Genomic DNA, 21,756 nt, shown 5'->3' with positions numbered 1-21,756 from the left:
ACATAGGTATAATTCTGTCAACTGAAGTGGTGAATTGCTGAAAATTAGTGAGTTTCTGTTTGCATTCCTTGTCACACTTCAAGTGGTACCAAGGAATCCATGTGACATTTTGTTAATTAGTAGCAATTTGGTCTCTAAAGCTTTGTTGGGGACACCCTGCTGTGCCATCAATCATCTCTACAGGTGTTTGATACACCATTTCTTTCCTCCAGTTTGCCAGAGGGAGGTCACATTTAAGTGACTAGGCTCCTTACCAAAACCTCTTTTCCTCTGAGAGGATACATTTAAGTGACTGGCTTTGGATGAAAATCTCACTGTGGAAACAGAACAAGAATATATCAGTGCATTCATACAGACCCATACCAGGACAGTGAATAAAAGTGCTCGATATTCTAAAGATTTGGGAGCATGCTGGCACACTGAAGATCATGATGAATTATATATATGTATATATATATGAAACTCCATTTCCCCAGTTGATTAATAGTAAGAAGGAAAATAAGGTTCTGTCAATTTTATTGTTTTAAAGGTCAGGAACTGATAATGCAACTTGGTGCCGAGCATTGACTGAATATGCAAGAACATGCGCTCAAGCAGGAAAACCTCTCCATGAGTGGCGGGCCCAGTTTGAGCAATGTGGTATGCAATAAAATAATAACTGTCCAGAATTCTGCCTTTCTTTTTCACTTTCATCGTTGTTATGCAATTTTACTAACTATATTGAATGCAAACTCAAACCTCTGAATGTCTGTCATCTCTAATAAATTGAACTGAGGAGTGACAGGAAGGAAATAAAGCATGTTACACTGAATTCAAAATAATATGAAAGCACTCTTTGTGGTAACAGTAGAAAAGTATTTATTTAAATACTTCTATCTCATCTTTCTCCTTAAAAGGACCGAAGTATGTATATAAAATAATACTAATAAAAAAAACCCAGACAGGAGTAGATACCTCTGCAGGTCTTCTATAATTGCATTAGTCCCTCTAACTTCTATTTCTGCCCTCCCTATCAGCTTAAATGCCTAATAGGTCTGCATGGAAGCCATATGCAGGGAAGGACCTGTTTGCATCTTCCCTCTTTCTCTCTGCATTGCAGATTTCACAAAAACTATATATCATGTAACCTGAAAGGCGGAACAATCATAAACTGTAATGAACTACACAAAGTGTATCCTTGCAGAAGCTTCTATGTGTAGTGCACACCATTGAGTTGAGGGGTAGGACAAAAAAGATCCATTGAACTGTATAAGGATTAGTCAAAATAACACACAGTGGGAAGAATTTCATCCATAGCATATGGCATTCTTTGTGGGATGTTTTCTGCAGATGATCTTCCATTTAATCAGTTGAAACTTTGAACAACATTTCAAAAATGTTGACATTGTTTATATTTCTATGATTTGTCATTGGGATGGGACATAAAAGTGCACAATGGTGGGGGGGAAAGAACCAGCTTTCATGTACCTGTCATGCTTATAGCCCATTACCTGGAGAATAAACGTAACTGAAGTCAATGGGATGTAATATCTGAGTAGATTTTTGTAGGATCATGCTGTTTAAGAGCAAGAAGTCTTGTGAAAACATAAAGGCTAGTAAGCTGTGTTGCAGAAGCTTGAGCATAGAATTCACTCTACCAAGTGCTTAAAATGAAACTAAAGTAGCTTAAGTTTTTTTGATGACCAAATTTTAACACGTCTTCATCTCTTTCATTTTTTCAGTTGTTAAGTGTGAGGAACACCTTGTATACCATGAATGTATTGACTGTTGCCCAGTTTCATGCCCGCAAAAAAGTCACTGTGTTGGTAGTGAGCTTCCCTGTGTCGATGGATGTTACTGCCCAGATGGTAATGCAAGTTTTGGTGTGGGATTTTGTTAAAGCTGGAGGCCTTTCCAAATGTAAGAATGGCCGCCTTGCAATCTACAGGAGGCAGCCATGAGGCACACATTCTATGTATGCAAAACTAGTCTTGTGGGTAGAAATTTAACACATGAGGGAGTGAAAAGGTTCACTCTGAACTGGAGGCAACTTCAAGCTGTTTAATATGAGTGTGATTGAACTGTTTGTGTGTGAGGTAGATGAAATAACTTGCCATCATCCTTACCTCGTAATGTCTCTGTTGCCTCCCCTCATTGGTGCTTCAGGAAGCACTTAAAGCCCCTGTTTCATGTTAAAAGGAACTAATTTGTTTGTGCTCTAATTTAGATAATTGGAGATAACATGAGGGGATTAGATTCTCTCTGGCATTGTTTAATATTGTACCTGTATTTTCTTTGGGTAATAAAAACAGTTTAAATATGCTTGCTGCAATGCTGTCCACTCTAACTAAGAGTACTTCATAGAGCTGGTACACCTTCAGTAATCATAGGCAGGTGTGCAATTCTGCAGTCCTACATGCGCTCAATAGTAGGTCCCACTGAAATTAAAAAGACTCAATTTGAAATAAGTAGGATTGATGTTGGGTCATAATTCCTAATAACATAGTGATATTATTTACAGTGTTAACTGTTTAATAATACAGTATATTTAAGCTAATGCCACATAAATATTAGACTATCTATCTATCTATCTATCTATCTATCTATCTATCTATCTATCTATCTATCTATCTATCTATCTATCTATCTATCTATCTATCTATCTATCTATCTATCTATCTATCTATCTATCTATCTATCTATTTATTTATTTATTTATTTGCTTTGATTTCTATCCCGCCCATCTAGACCAAAGGTCTATTTTAAAGAATAGTCTCAAAGTACAGAATATACATTAAATAACAGAATTAATGTATCGTTCTAGGACTTATTTATGAAAACAAATTATGTGTAAGACCTACTGAATGCCCTTGTGATTACCATGGAACTGTCCACAGATCTGGTGCTGTAGTTTATGAGGAATGCAACAATTGGTTAGTACTAATCTTACTATTTATTCCCTTCAGAAGAGTATGCACTTCATAAATTTGTGGCTGAAATCTTATTTGTGTAAGTTATGTGGTGTAAGACTGATGATGTCATTAGGTGAGGCAACTGTTTGGAAATTTAATCTTTCTTCCTCCCATCCCAAGGACCCCACAGTTCTCAAGTAATCCATTCCATTCTTAGGAACCTGTGGGGCCATGGGACAAGAAGAGGAGATCTTTAATTAGCAAAAATTGCTGACACTAGTAAAGTCATCTTGGAGTTAGCAATTTCCGCATGTAAAATGGGAATTTAGAGAAAGGTATACGTTTGTGCTTGGGTATGCCATCCAAAATCATCTGAAAATAAATAGTAATCTATGTACTGATTATATTTATTCACTTATATATTTCTGTTCTTTGTTACCTGGTTGCTGGTGCCACAATATCAAGTAATTATAGAAGATTGGAAATTATAATAGATATACTGTATGTGTTTTCTAGTTGCCCCCATGCCATTAAATAAGCATGGAAACAGTAGTTAAAACAAAAGAGGCTCTAAAAATATAATGCTCTTGAACTTAGGGAATGTCCCCTAGAAATCTTCAGTGGAATTCTAGGCTTTTGATAGTTAAAGTTTTGCCACACAATGTATAGTTGAAGCCAATCTTATACTTGTTATTGTAAAGAAGCACCTTGAAGATCCTAAAGGTAAGAAAGTGTGCAAAATAAAACTAAGAATAGCTGCCAACCATCTGTGCTATATGTTGTCTCCAGCATCAGAGCAGTGTGTCTTTGATTCTGGTTGATTAGAATGTGAGCAAGAGGATACTGTTGCCAAGTTCCCTTGTAGGTTTTCCATAGTCCTTTTTGGGAAGAGACAATTTAGGGTTTGCCATATCTGAGTTCTCCAAATCTGAGCAACTTAATCTGCATATTCTGCAAATTATTAGATGGTCTTATTTGCACAGTATGCATACTTGTGTATTATGCAAATCATATGGATTTTTAATTTTTTCTGTTGATGTAAATATAGTGCTTTGAGATTTCTCTTGCCTTTCATGTTTGCAGATTACAGGCTGCAAACCTGAAGAGTATTCTAGGCTCTTCCACCCATTAACATCTGTGTTTGATGCTTTAAAATTGTGTTGACAGTAAGGAAAGGCCTCAGAAATGGAAGAGAGTCTTTTCTTGTAGTGATCAAACTCAGAGCAATTCATTTGTACTTGAGCTGGTTTAGGTCTCTGGCTTTGAAGTCAGAGGTCGTGGTCAATTCCCCACTCGACCTCCTTGACAGGGGCTAGACTCAGATGATCCATAGGGTCCCTTCCAGCTCTGCAGTTCTAAGGTTACTACTTCCTTATTTTTCTAGTCTGTGGTTGAACACTTTCTGACATAGCCTGTGGAAAATGATCACTGCTTCTTTCCTTGGCTAAGTGTAGGCCAAGCAGCTTATTGGACCTGTGCAGCCCCCTCACAGTGTGGAAGGATTCATTCTTTTCCCTTAGAATAATCTAAGGGAAATGAATAATAAGCATTCCAAAATTAGTGGCACAACTTGAGAAACAGGGTGAAGTTCAGTATTCATTTTATATAGAGTCTACCTACTGAAATCAGTGTAACATGAGTTAGTTATTATTAACAATTTCCACTCTCTTTATTGGGTCTAAGCAAGCTAGTTTGCTTTAGAATTAAAACTCGGATTCTACAGAATTCTGATTTTAGCCCTGATTTCTGACTATTCCTGGTTACAATCTTACAAAAAAAAAGTTAATTCATACATGTTTTCAGTATGTGGATTCTTTACCTATTTTCCAACTGTTTAGGAGTTCAGGTTTCTTTAATCTCTGTGTTAGCAGCCTTAAAATAGAAGATAATTCTTTCTGTTTCAGTACATGTGTTGGAGGCAAATGGATTTGCACAAATCTTACCTGTCCAGGTAAGTATTTCATTCAAAAACCACTTTATAGGTATGTGAGTTAGGATGTGAGTGTTAACTTCTGGCCAGTGACAGAAACTTTCTCAGTAATTAGTCATCATATTGTTGTATATTTACATCTTTTAAAAAGATTTAACTGGCCTTAAAAATATCTAGCAGTCTGTTTAATAAAGACACAGTTACTTCATTTAACAAATTTTGAGAAAATTCAATAAAAAGAAAAGTTAAAGTGACCTTCTTAGAAAGTCATGAGCACTTTTGGAGTCACCCCTACAGAGTTTTCACATAATGTTTTATCTAAATGGCCTTTATCATTAGGTTCTATTTTAAACTTCATTCCTTCATGTCAGCTACATTCCTTACAAGTTGTATGTTGCTATTTATATAGTTTTTCAACATTTTCCTGGCTGTTCATTTTACATGGTTATTGTATATACTATTTATTGCTTTAATCCAACATAAATCTGATCATGCGTAAAGGTACAGAATATTTTTCTGTAGGACATTAAAATACTTGATTTCTTTCTGCTTTTAGCTGAATGTTCTGTTTCTGGAGATATGCACTTCATGACGTTTGATGGACACAAGTATACTTTTCAGGCTACCTGTCAGTATATTCTGGCAAAAAGTCGCACCTCTGGAAAATTTGCTGTGATTCTCCAAAATACTCCATGTGGGCAGGTAAGAATATTTATTGATAGTTTCAGATCAAGAGATCTAAAGTCTAGTAAGGTGTGTGCTGCTTACAACTGAATGGTCTCTGCATTACAGTTTCTGATTGGAACAATTTTTTATAGCCTTGCAGATATACAACCATAAGTTTCCTGGGCAATGCCTGTATCTGAGTGTCTGATTATATGCAGTTTTAAAAGTAGCTGTTTTGGCAAGTGTATCACACAAAAACCAAATACAAGTGTTAAAAAAATTTAAATCCTGGCACCTTAAAGGCTAACTGTTATACTTTAATGTGAGGTTTCATAGATTAAATACATTTCCTCAGTCATAAGAGTGAGATTACATGGCAAATTTATATACATTTATACATAATATCAAAATAAAGAGGCAGTGATTGGTTGCTAGGAGTCTTAAATTGCAAGTTGTGTGTCAGTGTGGTATTTTACACCTGGTGATGACTTTGTTGACATGGAGATATTTTCCATTGAAGCTTTGTTCTGGTAAAGACTTTTAAGATCCCTGTCTTGATGTTCAGTTCCTTTCTAGGAGGTTTTGTTCTATAACCAACTGCAATGGTAGGTGGTTAATTTACCCCAGACTGTAGATGACAGCAATGACAACATGGTAATGAGTAAAGAAACTCTGGTTGCCTTTGAAGCTTATAAGGTGGATCTGGTAATTAGGAGGGAAATATAGCTGGGAGGTACAGTAAGTACAGCACAATTAGTGCAGTGTTTACATTTGGTAGTCCCTAAGAAACCTCGGCTAATATTGAGTCCATTGAGCTGAGCGTTCAGCATGTGTATATATATTTTCTCAGCTGTCTTTCTCCGGATTCTTGTCCTGTCGTTTCTCTTTTCCAGAATAGAAACTTCCAGAGTTGTGCATAGTGTCCAAGTAAATTTAAATGGTGTGAAAGTTTTCTGTGTATTGACATTCCTGATGTCTGATTTGTGTCAATTAATTCTTCTACATAGAAATTGCCCCATTTGTCTAACGTAGAATGCAGATGGACATTGTTGGCAAAAAGATGGCTTAAATAACATTGGTGGAGGAACAGGTAAAAGTGATGTTGTGTGTGACATTGTTAGGTCCTGTAATCGGGTTGCCAGAATAAACGTGGGGGTACATTTGACATCTGGGTTTGTAGCTGGTTTTAGTCCCCATATCTGTGTCAATACTGTGTGGTTTGTTGTGTGTTACTAGTTGCTTGTGATTGGGGGAGGGGTTGTCTGTAAGCAGGTTTTGGCCTACCACCAAGGACTTCAAAGATTGTCAAGAATGAGCTATATGATCCATATATACATTGGATGAAGAAGGTTCTGGGTTTGTACCTTAAGTTTTTCTGCACTGGACTAATGGAAAGTAGAGTCAGGAAGAGGTGATTTTAATGCCTTTCCACTGGTCCCACTACCCTCACAGCTGCATTTTATGAGGACATGGGACAGAGTCTTCTCTGTCACTGCTCCCAGACTCTGGAACTCCCTCCCATAGAAGGCCAGTCCAGTTCTGTCTTTGTTGTCCTTCTGCAAGCAGGCAAAGATCTTTCTGTTCAGTGACTGGTTATCTAAGGTTTTGATTTCTTTTTAATTGATCTGTTTTATTTATTTTTAGTGCATTGCTTTTATCAGTGAGTTTTTGGTATGTTTGTTTCATTCTTTTTAATGCTGCAATAATTTATACTTTTGTACTGTTTATTTTTAATAAGCTATTTTAAATTACATTGGGTCTATTTTAGGAGAAAAGGCAGAGTAAAATATTTCAAACAAACAAACAAACAAACAGTGAGGTTTAGTTATTATTTATGAAAAGGGCCACTTGAATATCTTAAAGCAGAAATGTCATATTTTGAGATAAGAAAATGCATCCTTTGAGTTTTTAAAACTTGAAGTTAGCCTTGGATAACTTTATGAATCTTAATTTTTCTGAGCCCTGAATTTCTGTAAAGATGTTAAGAATCTCTCATTTTAAAATATTGCAGTTCTTATACTCAGAGATTTTGGGAGGGGGGAAACAGAAATGGAAGCAACTTTGGTCTCTTGAATGAGAAAGAGTAGAGTCATCTAGGGCCTTAGACTTGGTGACAAAAATAATCATCATACAAGCAAGTTTGGCAGGATGTAAAATTCAGCTGGCAATTACTAGAGTTTAATTTTATCTGAGTTTCAAGTGACAGTATCACTAGGTTTTCTAGTTGGTTATGATGAGACAAAGTTTTAATACAGAAATTTCTTTTAAGTGTCTAGTGAGTGAGGCTCATTTCACAAGAAAGTAGCTGCTGATAGTTACTTGGGGCAATATTATAAAAGGAACAATTCAATGGAACAGAGAATTATTGGTGTGTGTGTGCGTGCGTGTATGTTTTGGAGCCTATTTGGAACAGCAGCTGTATCTATTTTATTTGTTCCTTTGTCCCAAAAAGGAGCAGAGCTCCTTTGCCCTTCCCTTGGGATAGTGTGAGATGTGCTATTCTTGTAGTTACCTAGGGGGAGGGGGGCATCCTTAAAAGGATGCTTCCCCACATGCTCAGCCTCTTGAGGTTTGTGTCCCACCCGCCTGCCTGATATCTAGTGTGAGTCTGACTGATCCCTCCATGGGCTGAGGGCCACCAAAGGCTGGGGGCTTGCATGCCTGGAGGGGCTTGATATTTTGCTGGCTGGGGTCTTAGGGACAGCACAACAACGGGGCGTGGGACTCTCTCATATAGGTTGGTGAGGGGGTCCTGTGAGACCTTTGGCACCAAACCTGATACCACACTACCACAGGCCCATTTTCTAAGCCATAAGTTATGGTATGTTGATTTAATAAAGTGTGGCCCTATTTGTACCCATCACCTACGTCTCACCTCATTATTCTGGAGTGGGAGGGCAATGGGTCTAAGACTTCATTCTGATCTCTCTCTGCTAGAGTAGCCACTTGAAGAGTATTCCTGTCTAAAAAAGAAAAAAAAATCAGATGTTCAATATGTTCTGAATTCTAATCGATGTATGTAGCTGCAAGCTGAAAAGCAATAACTATAATTTAATGAAAGATTACATAGTGGTGGTGGTGGAGGAATTATGAGCAGGTGATGTATGGCTCTTCTGTCTGTTGCCTGAGTCCTAATACCGAACTTTAATGCTACTGCTCCATTTTTATTGTTCTTTATTTTTAAGTAAGACTTGGCATGCAAAACGCACTACACTGAGCATGCCTTGAAACAGAGGGCTGTCTTCTGTAAGGAAGAACCCATTGGTCACCCTACTTCCTGTATAGAATCCAGGATGTGAAACACTGTAAGGGCACATGAGCAGAATAAGGGGTATAAACAATTTATAGAGGAATTATGTGTTTTGTATGCAAGTCCCCTGATTCTTCTGAACAGAAGGAATGGAAAGTTTTGTTTTACAATTTTCCTGATTATACCTTGGGTAGACATCTAGTATATATAACTTTTACTTCTGATATGGTCAAACCCACTTGCTTCTTCTCAGCACTGGTGCCTATTCTGAGAATTTTGGAATTTTATAGCCTCAGAAAAATGCTGGAAAATAGAACAGCGACTTGCCTAAAATGGCTTTTCAGGACCGAGCATGGAATTGATTCAGATTTCCGACATGCAAGGTAGACAATCTGATGGCCCACTGCCAGGTCTGGCTATCAGTGGTGTGCAGATCCAAGAATACAGTTTTTGATGGGGAGGAAAAAGTTTTCTCCATTCTGCTCTTGCCATTGTAATTCATTGGTCTCTGATTACCTCCTTATATGCCCATTGTTCTGTGGAGGTGGCAAGATAGACAACAGTAGAACAACAGCTATCTTTCATTCTTATACTGTCCTTGAAGTAAATGAGCAACTGTAAATGAATATTATCCTTAAATTTGCAATGATACATTATTTTTAAATCTATTCTCCTTATTTCTAGAATCAAGATGGATCATGCATCCAGTCAGTCAGTCTAATTCTCAATCAAGATTCCAAGAGTCAAGTGACACTGACTCATTCAGGAGATGTTTTGATATCTGATCAGTACAAGGTTAATTTGCCTTATATTGATGGTAAGAAATCCTGTTACATATTTGTGCCAGCATAACTTCATCTGCATACATTTCAGTTGTGAATTGTTGCAAGTTAAGAAATCAGCACAAGCAAATGCATATCAAGTTATACAACCTGTGTGCAACAGGAAATGCCTACACCAACTTCTTGACTCGAGGCAATTCACCTCTGAAATTTATGCAGATGAACTTATGCCAGTCAGTATCACTAACAGTTTTGGGTCACTGTGTATTAAAGTATGTGAGGATACCATGGTCCTGATGTTATATCTATGATAGTTTTACTGCTCCAGACCCCCTTTCCCCCATTCTGTATATAATCTCATAATAAGAAACATGTATTCTTTCACATCAGCATATATTTGGAAGAGCTAAACATAATGCATGGAAGGAATCTTTTAGTACTAGACAAGCTCCACTTAGTTTAAGTAAGCATAAATATAAATAAATTACTCTTAGATGTGTTCTATGAAATCAGAATCTTATCCCAAAATCCTAGTTTTGTTATTGAGAATATGACAAGGGCTAATATGCTGTCTTCCCTTCCCTTCATACTTACTGAAATGACATACTGACAGGGGTGGGGAATTATCATGACAACATCCTTTCCATAATCCTAAACTTTACACTGTACAAGCTTAGAAAAGGTCATAGTTTAAGTAAAATTGAATTCATTTCTGGTGGCATTTGGGCCCAACTCAAAGAGGGAGCAGTCTACCCAAACATTTCAAACATTAAATGAACCCAACCCAAAGTCCCAATCTTTTAATAACATTTTGATTACTGTTAATGTGTTTCTTCTTTAATATTTCTTTTCTAATATTTCTTTTCTAGATTCCTTTGAAGTAAAGAAACTTTCCTCTGTATTTTTGCAAGTCAAGTCACATATTGGATTACAGATTCTTTATGATCAAGCCGGTTTGAGGCTCTATCTTGAAGTTGATGCTAGTTGGAAAGATGATACTGTAGGGTTGTGTGGAACTTTCAATGGAAACACTCAAGATGACTTTTTGTATGTATCATTATAACTTTTCCAAAACAACTATCATGGTCAATACTGATAATTAAAATGTATTTTAGTTAGAATAATAAGTTAAGAACATTTGTGGCATACAGATCTGAAGAGCTAGTGTCAGAAAAAAATTCAACCTCAAATAGATATGTTACACAAGGCAGCATGTATCTTGTGAAGCCCTGAACAAGAAACAGATTATCAAATAATTCAAAAATATTTATTTATTGTTAAGTAAGAGCATCTTATTGGATCTAAATAAGAGCATATATCTATAAAGAGCATGCCTTGGAGCAATGTATTACTAAATTGGTTTGAAATATGGTAAAAACATTCTTAGGTGCCAGTATCAGCTCTTGAAGAACTACCTTCCAATAAGTACTAAGATTAAGTTGGGATTTGGAAAAAAAGTTTGGTGCAAAGAAAAATGTGGAGAGATTTGCACAATCTGGCTCTCTCCTTTGAAAAAGCTAAAATAATGCTTCTTTGTTAAAGGATAGAGAAAAGGATATTTATATTTTATGGCTGTGGTCTTTTATTTAAATAGTGTGGAACAATATCCCCACACATATGTCTTTGAAGGGCAAAATAAAAATGGAGAAAGGAGGAAAGGTGGCTAGGAAAGGAAGCAACAGGAAGGAAGTGGTGGTCTCACAGACTCGGAAGTGGTGTGCGTGTGTAAGAGTAACAGTTTCAGAGAATCCTTCCCACTGACTCCCAGTATTAAAAGGAGAAGTATGTGAGGTTGTATTGCTTCAGCACTTAGTTCATGGCCCCCAACTGAGGATGATCTCTTGATAAACCACTGTAAATAGGCACTAATCACTATGTTCCCAAAAAAATTATTTAGGTAAGATGTCATGTTGTTCAGTCCCACCATTTTCAGCCCTAGTTTTTCAGTTCACTGCGATATAACTCAATGAAATGTTGTATTAAACTAAAAGTGCAAGGAGACACAGGGCACGAGAGGGGCAGGGCATGGGGGGAGGGAGAAAGGAGTGTTTGTGAACATGACTTAAATCATGGCTCAGAGGAGGTCCCATCTCAGTGCTCCCATTATTTCGCTATTGGAACCAAATTAAACTGACATTTGACAACAGAGTCTATGTCTAAGATGCCCCTGGCTCCATCTTATTGCCCTTGGTTTGAATAAAGTTCAATTTTAGCAGCTTGAAAATGTGGACTAACTTTTGAATTGGCCTAGCCAGCCAACCAAGCTCCTCTACATTCTTGGATGTTTCCATTTGTCGCTAATCCTGGCTAGCTAGAAAATACTGGCTGAACCTATTAAGCTAATTCATAGCTAGAAAAGTCCTCAAAATAATGTGCAACTGTTTGAGCCAAATTATAAATTATGCAGGAGACTTATAATTGGCTCGCTTGATTTCTTAAGGAGAAAAGTCTGTCTGTTTCTTATTATCTGACAGGAGTAAACTGTGTAACTTTTTGCCCCTCCTGTGTTTTCCTAACCTATACTGCTTTTTTTTTTTATCTCACAACAATCCTTATTTTTTGGGGGGTGGGGAATGGGGCAAAAAGGTCTCCAGTTGGAGTGGCAGAAAGTACCCCTCAGCTTTTTGGAAATTCCTGGAAAACTTCATCAGCTTGTGTTGCTGAGCATGGTAATTCACCAATGGATCCATGTGATATCCATCTGCAAGCAGGTGAGTGTGCAGATATTTCAGCTAGATATTTTCATTGGTTTTTTTCAGCTTGGTTTTATTTTCTTTATGGCTTTTGGGGCTACGCATCTTAAAAGTGACTTAAAAGTCATGAAGAGTCGGACACGACTAAATAACAACAACAACAATCTTAAAAGTGTATACATGAAATCTGAGAACATCCCTCTGTGCTTAAATATAGTTCTCTAAGAAGGTATGCACTAAATTAAACACACAGTGAAGGTGTATGGCATACCGTATATGTCCGCACAGTATCCCTTTAACACCAAGACGCGACATCCTGCTTTTAGTATATTTTCATTGCAGTTGAAATGTTTTTTTCTATCAAGGAAAATCCCAGGGCTTTTCACAACAATTTTCTGTATTATTTTTCCGTTTTACTTATGTAAAATATTTTAAATCACTTGTATTTAGGTAGTTCAGCCTGTTAGTAACAATTCCTTTGAATTCACATTCCTCACTGCAAAGCTAATAAAAATCCAGTTGATACTTAGTTATTCTGAAGGTTTTATATTATCAATTTTGAGTTCTTTAAGCAACCTTCTCTGAAGGAACTATTGAAATCATTCCAGAAGCAAAATAATCATTGTCATAGCCCTGACCAACCTGTAAATATAATCATGCAGATTATCTGTATGAAGAAAAGGTAAGTACAGTATTCATTTTCATTGTTACCTGACAATTCTTTAGAAACAAATTCAACACATCTAAGAAGCTGCAAAAAGGAATGCTTTTTCCCTTGAAGAGTGGAAAAACTTCTCAGTGCTACTAAAGGTAGAGAATTTCTAATTAAAACATTATTATTTGTATCTGTTACTTTTGACAGCTGCTTATGCAACAGAAGTGTGCAGCATCATGACGAAAGAAGTCTTTGCCCCATGCTATTCCTATTTGAGTCCTCTTCCCTATTTTGAACAGTGTAGAAGAGATACCTGTAAATGTGGGCAGATCTGCATGTGCTCCATTGTATCCCATTATGCTCATCTGTGCCACAGATATGGAGTGGAGATAGACTTTCGCAGTAATGTCCCTGAATGTGGTAAGTTAGTTTGCATCATAAAGCTAACTTGCAACTAGTTGTGGGTTTGGTTTGGTTTTTGTTATTTTTGTTTTGGTCTTGTGTGTATTTCAACTCTAAATTCAGAGGAGTCAGATACATATCTAAATTGAATTAATTTATTTGGATTCAGAAAACCAAAGCAGGAGAAAATATTCTAGTATTGTTCTGTCAAATCTTGGACAAGCTAAAAGTTGTCTTCTCATAGTAGTATCAGGGCATATCACTGATATCTACATCAGTATTTGAGAAACATGATGAATAAGGAATGTACAGGTGTCAGCATATAAATATTTCTGGGCTGTAGAAAGATATTGAGAAAGAACTTGTTGGAAGTCTGGCACAAATGGAAGAACTTCAGTTTATCATGCATTGAACTTTGGGACTGGATATAGTCTTTCCTGCTCCTGGAAAGAGGAACTTTGGATCAAATCTATTATTTAATTTTTTTAAGTATCCTGTTTCTTTCCTCTTTTACTGATAAAAGTATAATTAGCAATAGAAAGAAATAATTACCAGCTCTTTTTGTACCAAGAAGCATACATACTGTGTATTGCTAGATCAAAAAAATGCAGGGTTTAGCCCTAAATAGATCCGATCTTTGAGGTTGCAGTCTTTGCAACAAGTAGGTCTTCTAAACACCGTAGGATTTACTTTTCAATAAGAATGTATTTCCACTGAATCCTACCCCACAGTGTGTGGGATGAGATACGTTCCAGACTTTTGAGAGTGGATTGTTTTTTATGCACTTGGCTTGTAATATGAGCAATCTTTTTCATTTGGGTAGCTCTTTCATGTGAAGATACAATGGAGTACAGTGTCTGTGTATCTACCTGTGGGAGAACTTGCCAAACGCTTTCTGTGCCAGAGACATGCAATGATGATTGTGTTGAAGGCTGCACCTGTCCCCCTGGAATGTATTTGAACATCAAAATTGACAGATGTGTGCCACGGTAGGTAACACTTGTTGTGCTGACCTTATTGCTTTGTTGGTATTTATTTTCACATCTAAGCAACTATCAGGACTTGATCAAGTTATCCTCACATGAAAAGAACAGTGTAGCCTAAGAGGCAGAAGACTAAATTAGCAGTAACTGCAAAAATGTATTCACTGACTGGCTCCAAAATGTTAGCTTCTTGGTCCTCTTGGAAATACACTGACTCATGTGAAGTAGACACCACTTTTGTCAGTTTTGCCACAAGTCCACTTTAAGATACAGTGGTCAGATGCTGTCATTCTGTTCAGGTTGCTGTTTGGTCATTGGTTTCATAAACAATTATATCTATCTCATCGGTCAAACCTTCAGGTACTTTTCTCAAGAACATGTCTAGATAAATTATGATTTTTCTTTTACTACTAATAATGATTTGATTATTTAATGATATTACTGATTAACAGTTGATGAAAACAGATAATTTCATTAAAACCTTTCAAATCCATTGCATTCCAAAAAGAAACAAGAAAAAATTGATGTATTTTTCCATTAACCATTATATCCATTATCTTGAAAATCAAGTACAATGCATAATTCAGTACAGTGTTTTTAGCATGTTTTTATTTGTTGAAATGTCTAAAAAAGATACTTTGTGATTTTATTGTTCACATTGAAAGGAAAATAACCTTGGTTTGTGTGTGCTGTACTCTGTACACAGGGAACCCATTCTGCTTGTCTGTGCTGGAGTTTGTGCTAGGGAAGTAGTGCTTTCCTATATATATGCTGAGCAACAACATATTAAAATGTAATGGTTGAAATTCTGTTGCTGCAATAGAATAGGCCCACTGAATCACGGGGGATTTGTTGAGTCAACTCCTTCATAAATTCTGTTGATTCTAATGGGCCTACTCTACTAGCAACTTAATTTTAATTAATAGAGCTTATGGAGGAATTGACTCACCAAATCTACAATGATTCAGTAAGCCTACGATAGTGTAACTTACTATGCTAAGCAACAAGAATTCAGTGTCTGACTGAAATTCTATTGTGTAGCTATGCTTGCATGACTCAGCATTACACAAGGGTAGCTGTAATAGCATCTGGATGGAAGTACTATTCGTGAAACAATTCCTCAGGTGCATTGCACAATAGGTAACAACAGGAACTGCCCATGTACGGTTTTGCTGTCTGGGCATAGTCCAGGGCAAAGTTACACTTGCATAACTTCATGTTACATGGCAATAGACAGGCTTCTGGTCAATATATGTTGGTATCACTTTGAAGGTCTATTTTTTCTTGGTTTTTCTTTTTAAAATGCTAACATATTTCCTTTTCCTTCATAGAAATGAGTGCCCCTGCTATTTTCAGGGCATTGACTACCCACCTGGAGAAAACATAATTACATCTCTGGGAAAGTGGTAAGCTACACCCACACTTTACAGTAGGTAATTTCCGGTGTTATGTTCTACATTCTTGTGGCTTCTGCTAAATACAGTGAGAGGAACAGGAAGTACTTAGTAAGAGCTACAACACTGAAAACATCTTGCATTTCTCTACCCATAGCTGCATAGAGTTGGGTCCTGAGTTTGGAAGGGATTTTCACTGTGGTAGAATATTTTTAATTTCTCTTTATAATATTTACATTCATATCTATCTGCATGCATATAAAGCAGCATATATACCTGTAAATCTCTATTTTCTTATGTTCTGTGACTTTTTGGAAATTGGTTTCTTCTTTTATTTCTTGTGGATCACTCCATTTATAGATCAGTTTTCCAAGCCAAACTGGCACTAATGGAAGAAATACAGGTTGTGTCTATTAATTGTCTCTGACACCAGTCCTTTGGTGTCCTTTATTTGTGAGAATCTTCTCAAAAGCCTACCAGTTTCAGTCCCCACATTGTCCTTTAACCATCCTTAGAAGTCAGTTTAAGAATTTAGTGAAAGAGTGCTCAAAAAAGAGATCGGGGGAAAATAGCATGTATGTACCAGTGCCAATTTTTTAAAAAATTTCCCTGATCACTTTTCCAATTGTTCTTCTAAAATGTTACAGCATGTTCCTAACTTAATTTATTTTTTTCAGCCGTTGTGAAGATGGAATAATGAACTGTGAGGAAGTCGACACTGGTATGTGAAGCAAACATATATATATATATTCCATAATCCCTACAGAGTCCCATGTGTGTGTTGGGGGATATCATGCATCAAGCTTGAAACAGACATGGGTTGAAATACTTCAACTGCAGTGAAACCAGTTTTAGATTATGGCTGGGAAGTATGTCAGTGTTACAACACCAAAGCTGAAATTCAGTAGTAAGTTGCAACTAGAGCAGACTCATTAAATTAATGAAAATTACATAGGTGTTGACCTATGTAATTTGATTCAATGACTACACTGATTCAATGACTACTCTGGTTGCAGCTTTCTATTGGATTTCACATAATGTGATGTTAACATAACATAACGTAACGTAACATAACGTAACGTAACGTAACGTAACGTAACGTAACATATGGCTGGATGAGTTGACTACCTGACTGTGGAGTCAGAGATTGGAAGTTTGCTTCCCTACTGTGCTCCCAAGGAGTAGAACCAATCTATGTGACACTGAGCAAACTCCAGTAAATAGTCCCAGAGATAACCAGAAGAAGGAAATTGTAAATTATTTCAGAATACTTCAAACCTAGAAAATCCTGGCATGGGTCATCATAAGTCAGAATCAACTTTATGGCAGATGTAGATAGATATTATTTAGGAAATGTAATGCAGTGTCATAAGAACATAAGAAGAGCCCTGTTGGGCCCATGCAGTCCTGCTTCCTGTATCTCACAGTGGCCCCACTAGATGCCTCTGGGAGCACACGAGACAACTAGATACCTGTCTCCTGATGCCCCTCCCCTGCATCTGGCATTTTGTCATATAATATAAGCAGTAAGATGTCATAAACCAAAAGAGTGGGTTCCTTAATGTTATGGTTGTTGTGGGTTTTTTGGACACTTTGGCTGTGTTCTGAAGGTTGTTCTTCCTAACGTTTCGCCAGTCTCTGTGGCCGGCATCTTCAGAGGACAGGAGTAGCACTGATCAAAGAGAGCCCAAAAAACCCACAACAACCATTAGATTCTGGCCGTGAAAGCCTTTGCAAATACATCTGTAATGTTACTTTTTTTTAAAAAAATTGATACGTGATATTAATTGTACATAGTAAAAGAAAAGGCACATAGAGTTAATGTTGATGTAAAATTCCCAGCATTATAGCTATTGTCACAAGGTGCAAATGATTCGTTCTTAAGAATCCTTGCTCTGCAAACCTTAACTATTGTTAGTTACACCAGCAGCAACATTGATAGCAGTTAACCATAGTGAGAGTCACTCCCAATTGTTGAAGAAACCATAGTTTCTACAGTTGCCTCGCAGTTATGAGAATTATAAGGGAACTATGAGAAAATGAGATAGTGACCCTTGGAAAGAGAATTGTGCTTTGTTTCCATGTTTGAATTTCTTGACTCCATTAGGACTGTTGCACTCTTCATTTTAATGGAATGATTGTGTGTGTGTGTGTGTGTGTGTGTGTGTGTGTGTGTGTGTGTGTGCGCGCGCATATGTATGTATGTATGTATGTATGTATGTATGTATGTATGTATGTATGTATGTATGTATGTATGTATGTATGTATGTATGTATGTATGTATTCATAAAGGGGCATAAACATATCAGAAGCATGTTGGTGGATCTGAGCAAAAGCCCACTTAGTCCAGCATCTTGTTTCACACAGTTAATTAGTCAATGGCTGTTTGAATCCCCCAAAGCCCCCTCCTGCTGTGGCTCTCTAGCACCTGGTACTCAGAGGGATGCTGCTTCAAATAGATTTATCATTTATAAATGTGTCTGAACCCCTTTGTGAAGTCTTAAGCTCTGTTCACTCATTATCCAACCCAGCATCATTGACATGTTTAAAACTTGAGCACCTAGCCTTGTCCTCTCTGTCATCATTTTCTCCACATGAGCAGTAATCAGTCTCAAGAGAGGATCCTGCTGATGCATAGGTTCTGCGCACAAGCAAAACACTAGATTTCCATAGTTCTTGCGTATGCATATTGTAGAGCATACCTGCCAGCAGGAGCTCTCTTCTTTTGACTTGTCATTTGTGTGGAAAAAGTGACAATTAAGGGGTAGGGATAACTGCTCCTTTCTGAACATGTTCAGGAAACTAAATTCTGTAACACTTGAGTAGGGCTTTATTGACCACTGTTACAATTTCACAGAGAAAAATTCCATTAATTAATTGTTGTAAGAAAAAAAATCTCCTTATAGTTATCTGTCTTAAATCTCTTTTCAATCACTGTAATCAGATAATTGGATGCATTCGATTTCCAATACTATGAGAGTAGGAAAATAACTTCTTGTGAAAAATATAGATACACATGATTTCATCCGAGATATATAAGCACAAGAGGGAGGGGTTTGTCACTAGGTCCTATTACAGAGGAGAAGACTGTGGAGGTTGTTAATCAAAATGTGACGTTTATATATCTGAATTCTTTTTTTCTCTCAGTTCACAACTGTCCAGATGGCCAGATCTATGTAAACTGTAGTAATCCACACACTATGGAACTTGGCAGGGAAAGAACATGTGAAAATGAACTACTAAACCTCACTCTTTCTTCACATCTTGCCTGTTTTTCAGGATGCACTTGCCCTCATGGGTAAGTAAAAAACAAAATTTATTCTATATTTTTATTTCAGTATAAATCTCGCACCCACTTCCACACCTAGTGTGTCGTAGTGAGTTGCTGTTTCCATGTCTTGATAAGGTGAATACTATAGAAGGCTGTTAACCTGTTCTGGAATGATTATCATGCTCAGTGGCTGTGTAGGTCATGTTCATCTGCACAGGTACAAGGGACTATATATAGTCCTATGGAAAATAATGTGTGAGAAGTTCATTCAGCTTGATTTAGTATGGGTTTGGACTCATACATGTCATATTATATAAATTAGGATCCCCCCAGTCCATTCCAAAATGAGCTTTTGTTACTAGACTTTGCTGTTAAACTGCACTATCCATAGTCTTATATTTACTTCAGCAATCCAGATGTCCAGACATGATGTAAGAAAGGCCCTGCCAATTAAGGGGATATGTGCAGTGGCAAGATGTGACTACTACCACCATCACGAGTATTAATACTACTAGACTGATTTCCACCATTTTCTGTTCTAAACCTTGAAGTAATGAGTAATATTTGTCTGAAAATGAAATGTTGCAAGAGTAATGAAAATCTGCACCATCTATGAATATTTTTCTATCTCCAAAAGAACAAAAATTGCTTCTCATTGTAATAGCAGGTGGCATACCTGATCAAGTAACTTTTAAGAAGCTTAAATGAATTCCTGAAAGGTTCCTTTTAAAAAAGACAAGAAAAGAAAAAATCATCACTTTCTAATTTGCACAATGAAAATAATGATTTTAATGGAATGCAAGAATGTCTGTTATCAATGGCCCCAAAATATTAGGGAAGTAGTAGCATAGAAGGAATGTAATTTTGAAGCCACCTTTTGTGACAGCAGTACCCTTCAGGTGTCTCTGAAGTAAAAAAGAGTTTCTTTTCATTTTGATTTTTTATATTTAAAATATGCACAACACAAAATTCAGGCAGTACAAAGTTGAACACAGGTATGCCTGCAAAGAACACCTGGAGTAAAGTACATAATGCAGTGTGTTTTTGCCCTGAAGTCATTGTTCTCTTATTCTTTTGAAATGCACCATTAAGGAAGTCCCACATTTTATGGGCTGTTTTTAACACATCTGTGGCAGAAGGCAAAATGTACCATTGTTCTGCTAATAAATGCACATTTTACTAAGGGTTGTAGGAAAACTTATGCAACAAACACAAGCAGCATCTAGCACGAGACAATGTACTCATAAATGTAAGAGCCTTAGGGAGCCTTGAAACCATAAAAGGAAGGAAGGTTTTAATTACCATAAATCAGTTGCTTCTGGCACCCAATTTAGGTTACACCGCATTAAGTTATACCAACAGGATTCTGCCAGATAAGTTGTAATATAAACAGAATTTACTAGAAATATACTATTGTGAGCTATTTTTATAGTATCCCAGCTTGCGGTCTTTTGCTAAGGTTGAAGTAATGTGAGACTAATCCATGATAAATCAAAAATCACATGAATTCCATTTTGTTAAATGGATAGTGTTATCTGTATTTAGGAAATGTGAGACTGAAATTACTTTTATTTTAAAATGCCAATATTGACTTATTCTTAAAATAATACTTTCATTTTCCTGTTAACTCATGATAATTGCTGGATGACAACTGCTTTCATCCTTTACCTTTTACTGTACTGGCTATGGCAGAAGAGAGTTGTAATCCAGTAGTGTCTACCTATTTACCCATCTATGCAACAACACACAAATTGTGACACCAAATTTTAATTTGCAAATATTTTGGAAATGACCAGGAGAAAAATCATATTTTCATATAATGTCTGTCAAATGTTATAAGAATACAATAAAGGAAATTAGATGGGTATAACCTATGCTTTGTTAGCAGTAAGACTTATTTTTCCAAGGAAACTGATCAAAGAAAATATTAATGGAAGTACACTTGTACGATTCTTATTGATTAATTACTCTACAATATTTACAGTTTTCTTTTGCAAGACGTATTAAAATAGATTAGGATCATCATTCCTCATAGTATCACAATTCAATGAATCAACAAGGAAAAGACCTTACCTTCGAGAACATAATCACAATAATGGCAAAGAATACAGTTGAATTGATTCTGTGCCCTTGGCATGTACTGCAGCTGTTCATACATAGGTATATAATGGCAGATAAGTGCAAACCAGACACCATATTGTTGAGAGCCCATTAACCAACCCAGATCCCTGTCTTGATTATTTAGTTATCTAGAACAACTGCCAACTTTGAGATAAGACTGTATACAAGAAAAATATAAATCAGTGTGGTGAAAAATCATTGAAAAGTCCATGTAAGAAGGATGGTGCTAGTAAATAAAATAAAATAATTCCTGAACCTTTTCTCTCATGTTGGATTCGTCCACATGGAAGATTTCTTCTATTTCTAAAGGAATTAAAAAAAATTATTCATTTCATCTTGCCTTAAAATATAAATAATTAAACTAAATGCAACAAATAAGTATTACAGACCCTTTAATTAAGAAGTAAAATTATTAGATACCTTTATAATGTGGCATTTTCTTTGGCTAGGCGGAACTAATGCAGGGTAGCTCAGTGTGTCTACATTGTGTGTGTGTGTGTGTGTGTAGAATGAATTGTTTCAATACTCCCACTATGGTCTACTGCTATATAAACTCAGGACTACTCCAGATGTTCCAGTAGTTAAGATAAAGGAAGTATGAATATCTTGTTCTTACTCCAGTTGCCAAAGCTTCCACATATTTCTATGGAAGATAACATTGCCATTGTAAAATTCCTGTGGAAGACATCACTGCCAACGTGAAATCAGCATTATATAA

At 36.6% G+C, this 21,756-nt stretch overlaps 1 protein-coding gene across 1 annotated transcript in view; it reads left to right on the top strand.

Annotated features, from left to right (window-relative positions):
• OTOG (otogelin) overlaps nt 1-21,756 on the top strand; it is a 135,336-nt gene that overhangs the window by 15,333 nt on the left and 98,247 nt on the right. Inside the window, exons 9-21 of the mRNA XM_078387307.1 lie at nt 530-639; nt 1,722-1,847; nt 2,804-2,912; nt 4,796-4,842; nt 5,378-5,523; nt 9,422-9,554; nt 10,389-10,566; nt 12,106-12,230; nt 13,075-13,287; nt 14,093-14,258; nt 15,584-15,658; nt 16,324-16,367; nt 18,794-18,944. Of these exons, the coding sequence (XP_078243433.1) occupies nt 530-639; nt 1,722-1,847; nt 2,804-2,912; nt 4,796-4,842; nt 5,378-5,523; nt 9,422-9,554; nt 10,389-10,566; nt 12,106-12,230; nt 13,075-13,287; nt 14,093-14,258; nt 15,584-15,658; nt 16,324-16,367; nt 18,794-18,944 (1,623 nt within the window). The remainder of the gene's footprint in view (nt 1-529; nt 640-1,721; nt 1,848-2,803; nt 2,913-4,795; nt 4,843-5,377; nt 5,524-9,421; nt 9,555-10,388; nt 10,567-12,105; nt 12,231-13,074; nt 13,288-14,092; nt 14,259-15,583; nt 15,659-16,323; nt 16,368-18,793; nt 18,945-21,756) is intronic.

This window comes from Pogona vitticeps, chromosome 1 (genome assembly GCF_051106095.1).
Source record: "Pogona vitticeps strain Pit_001003342236 chromosome 1, PviZW2.1, whole genome shotgun sequence".
Classification (NCBI taxonomy): Eukaryota; Metazoa; Chordata; class Lepidosauria; order Squamata; family Agamidae; genus Pogona; species Pogona vitticeps.
The sequence above is the reverse complement of the archived record's forward strand: the minus strand, read 5'-3'. Positions and strand labels throughout refer to the sequence as shown.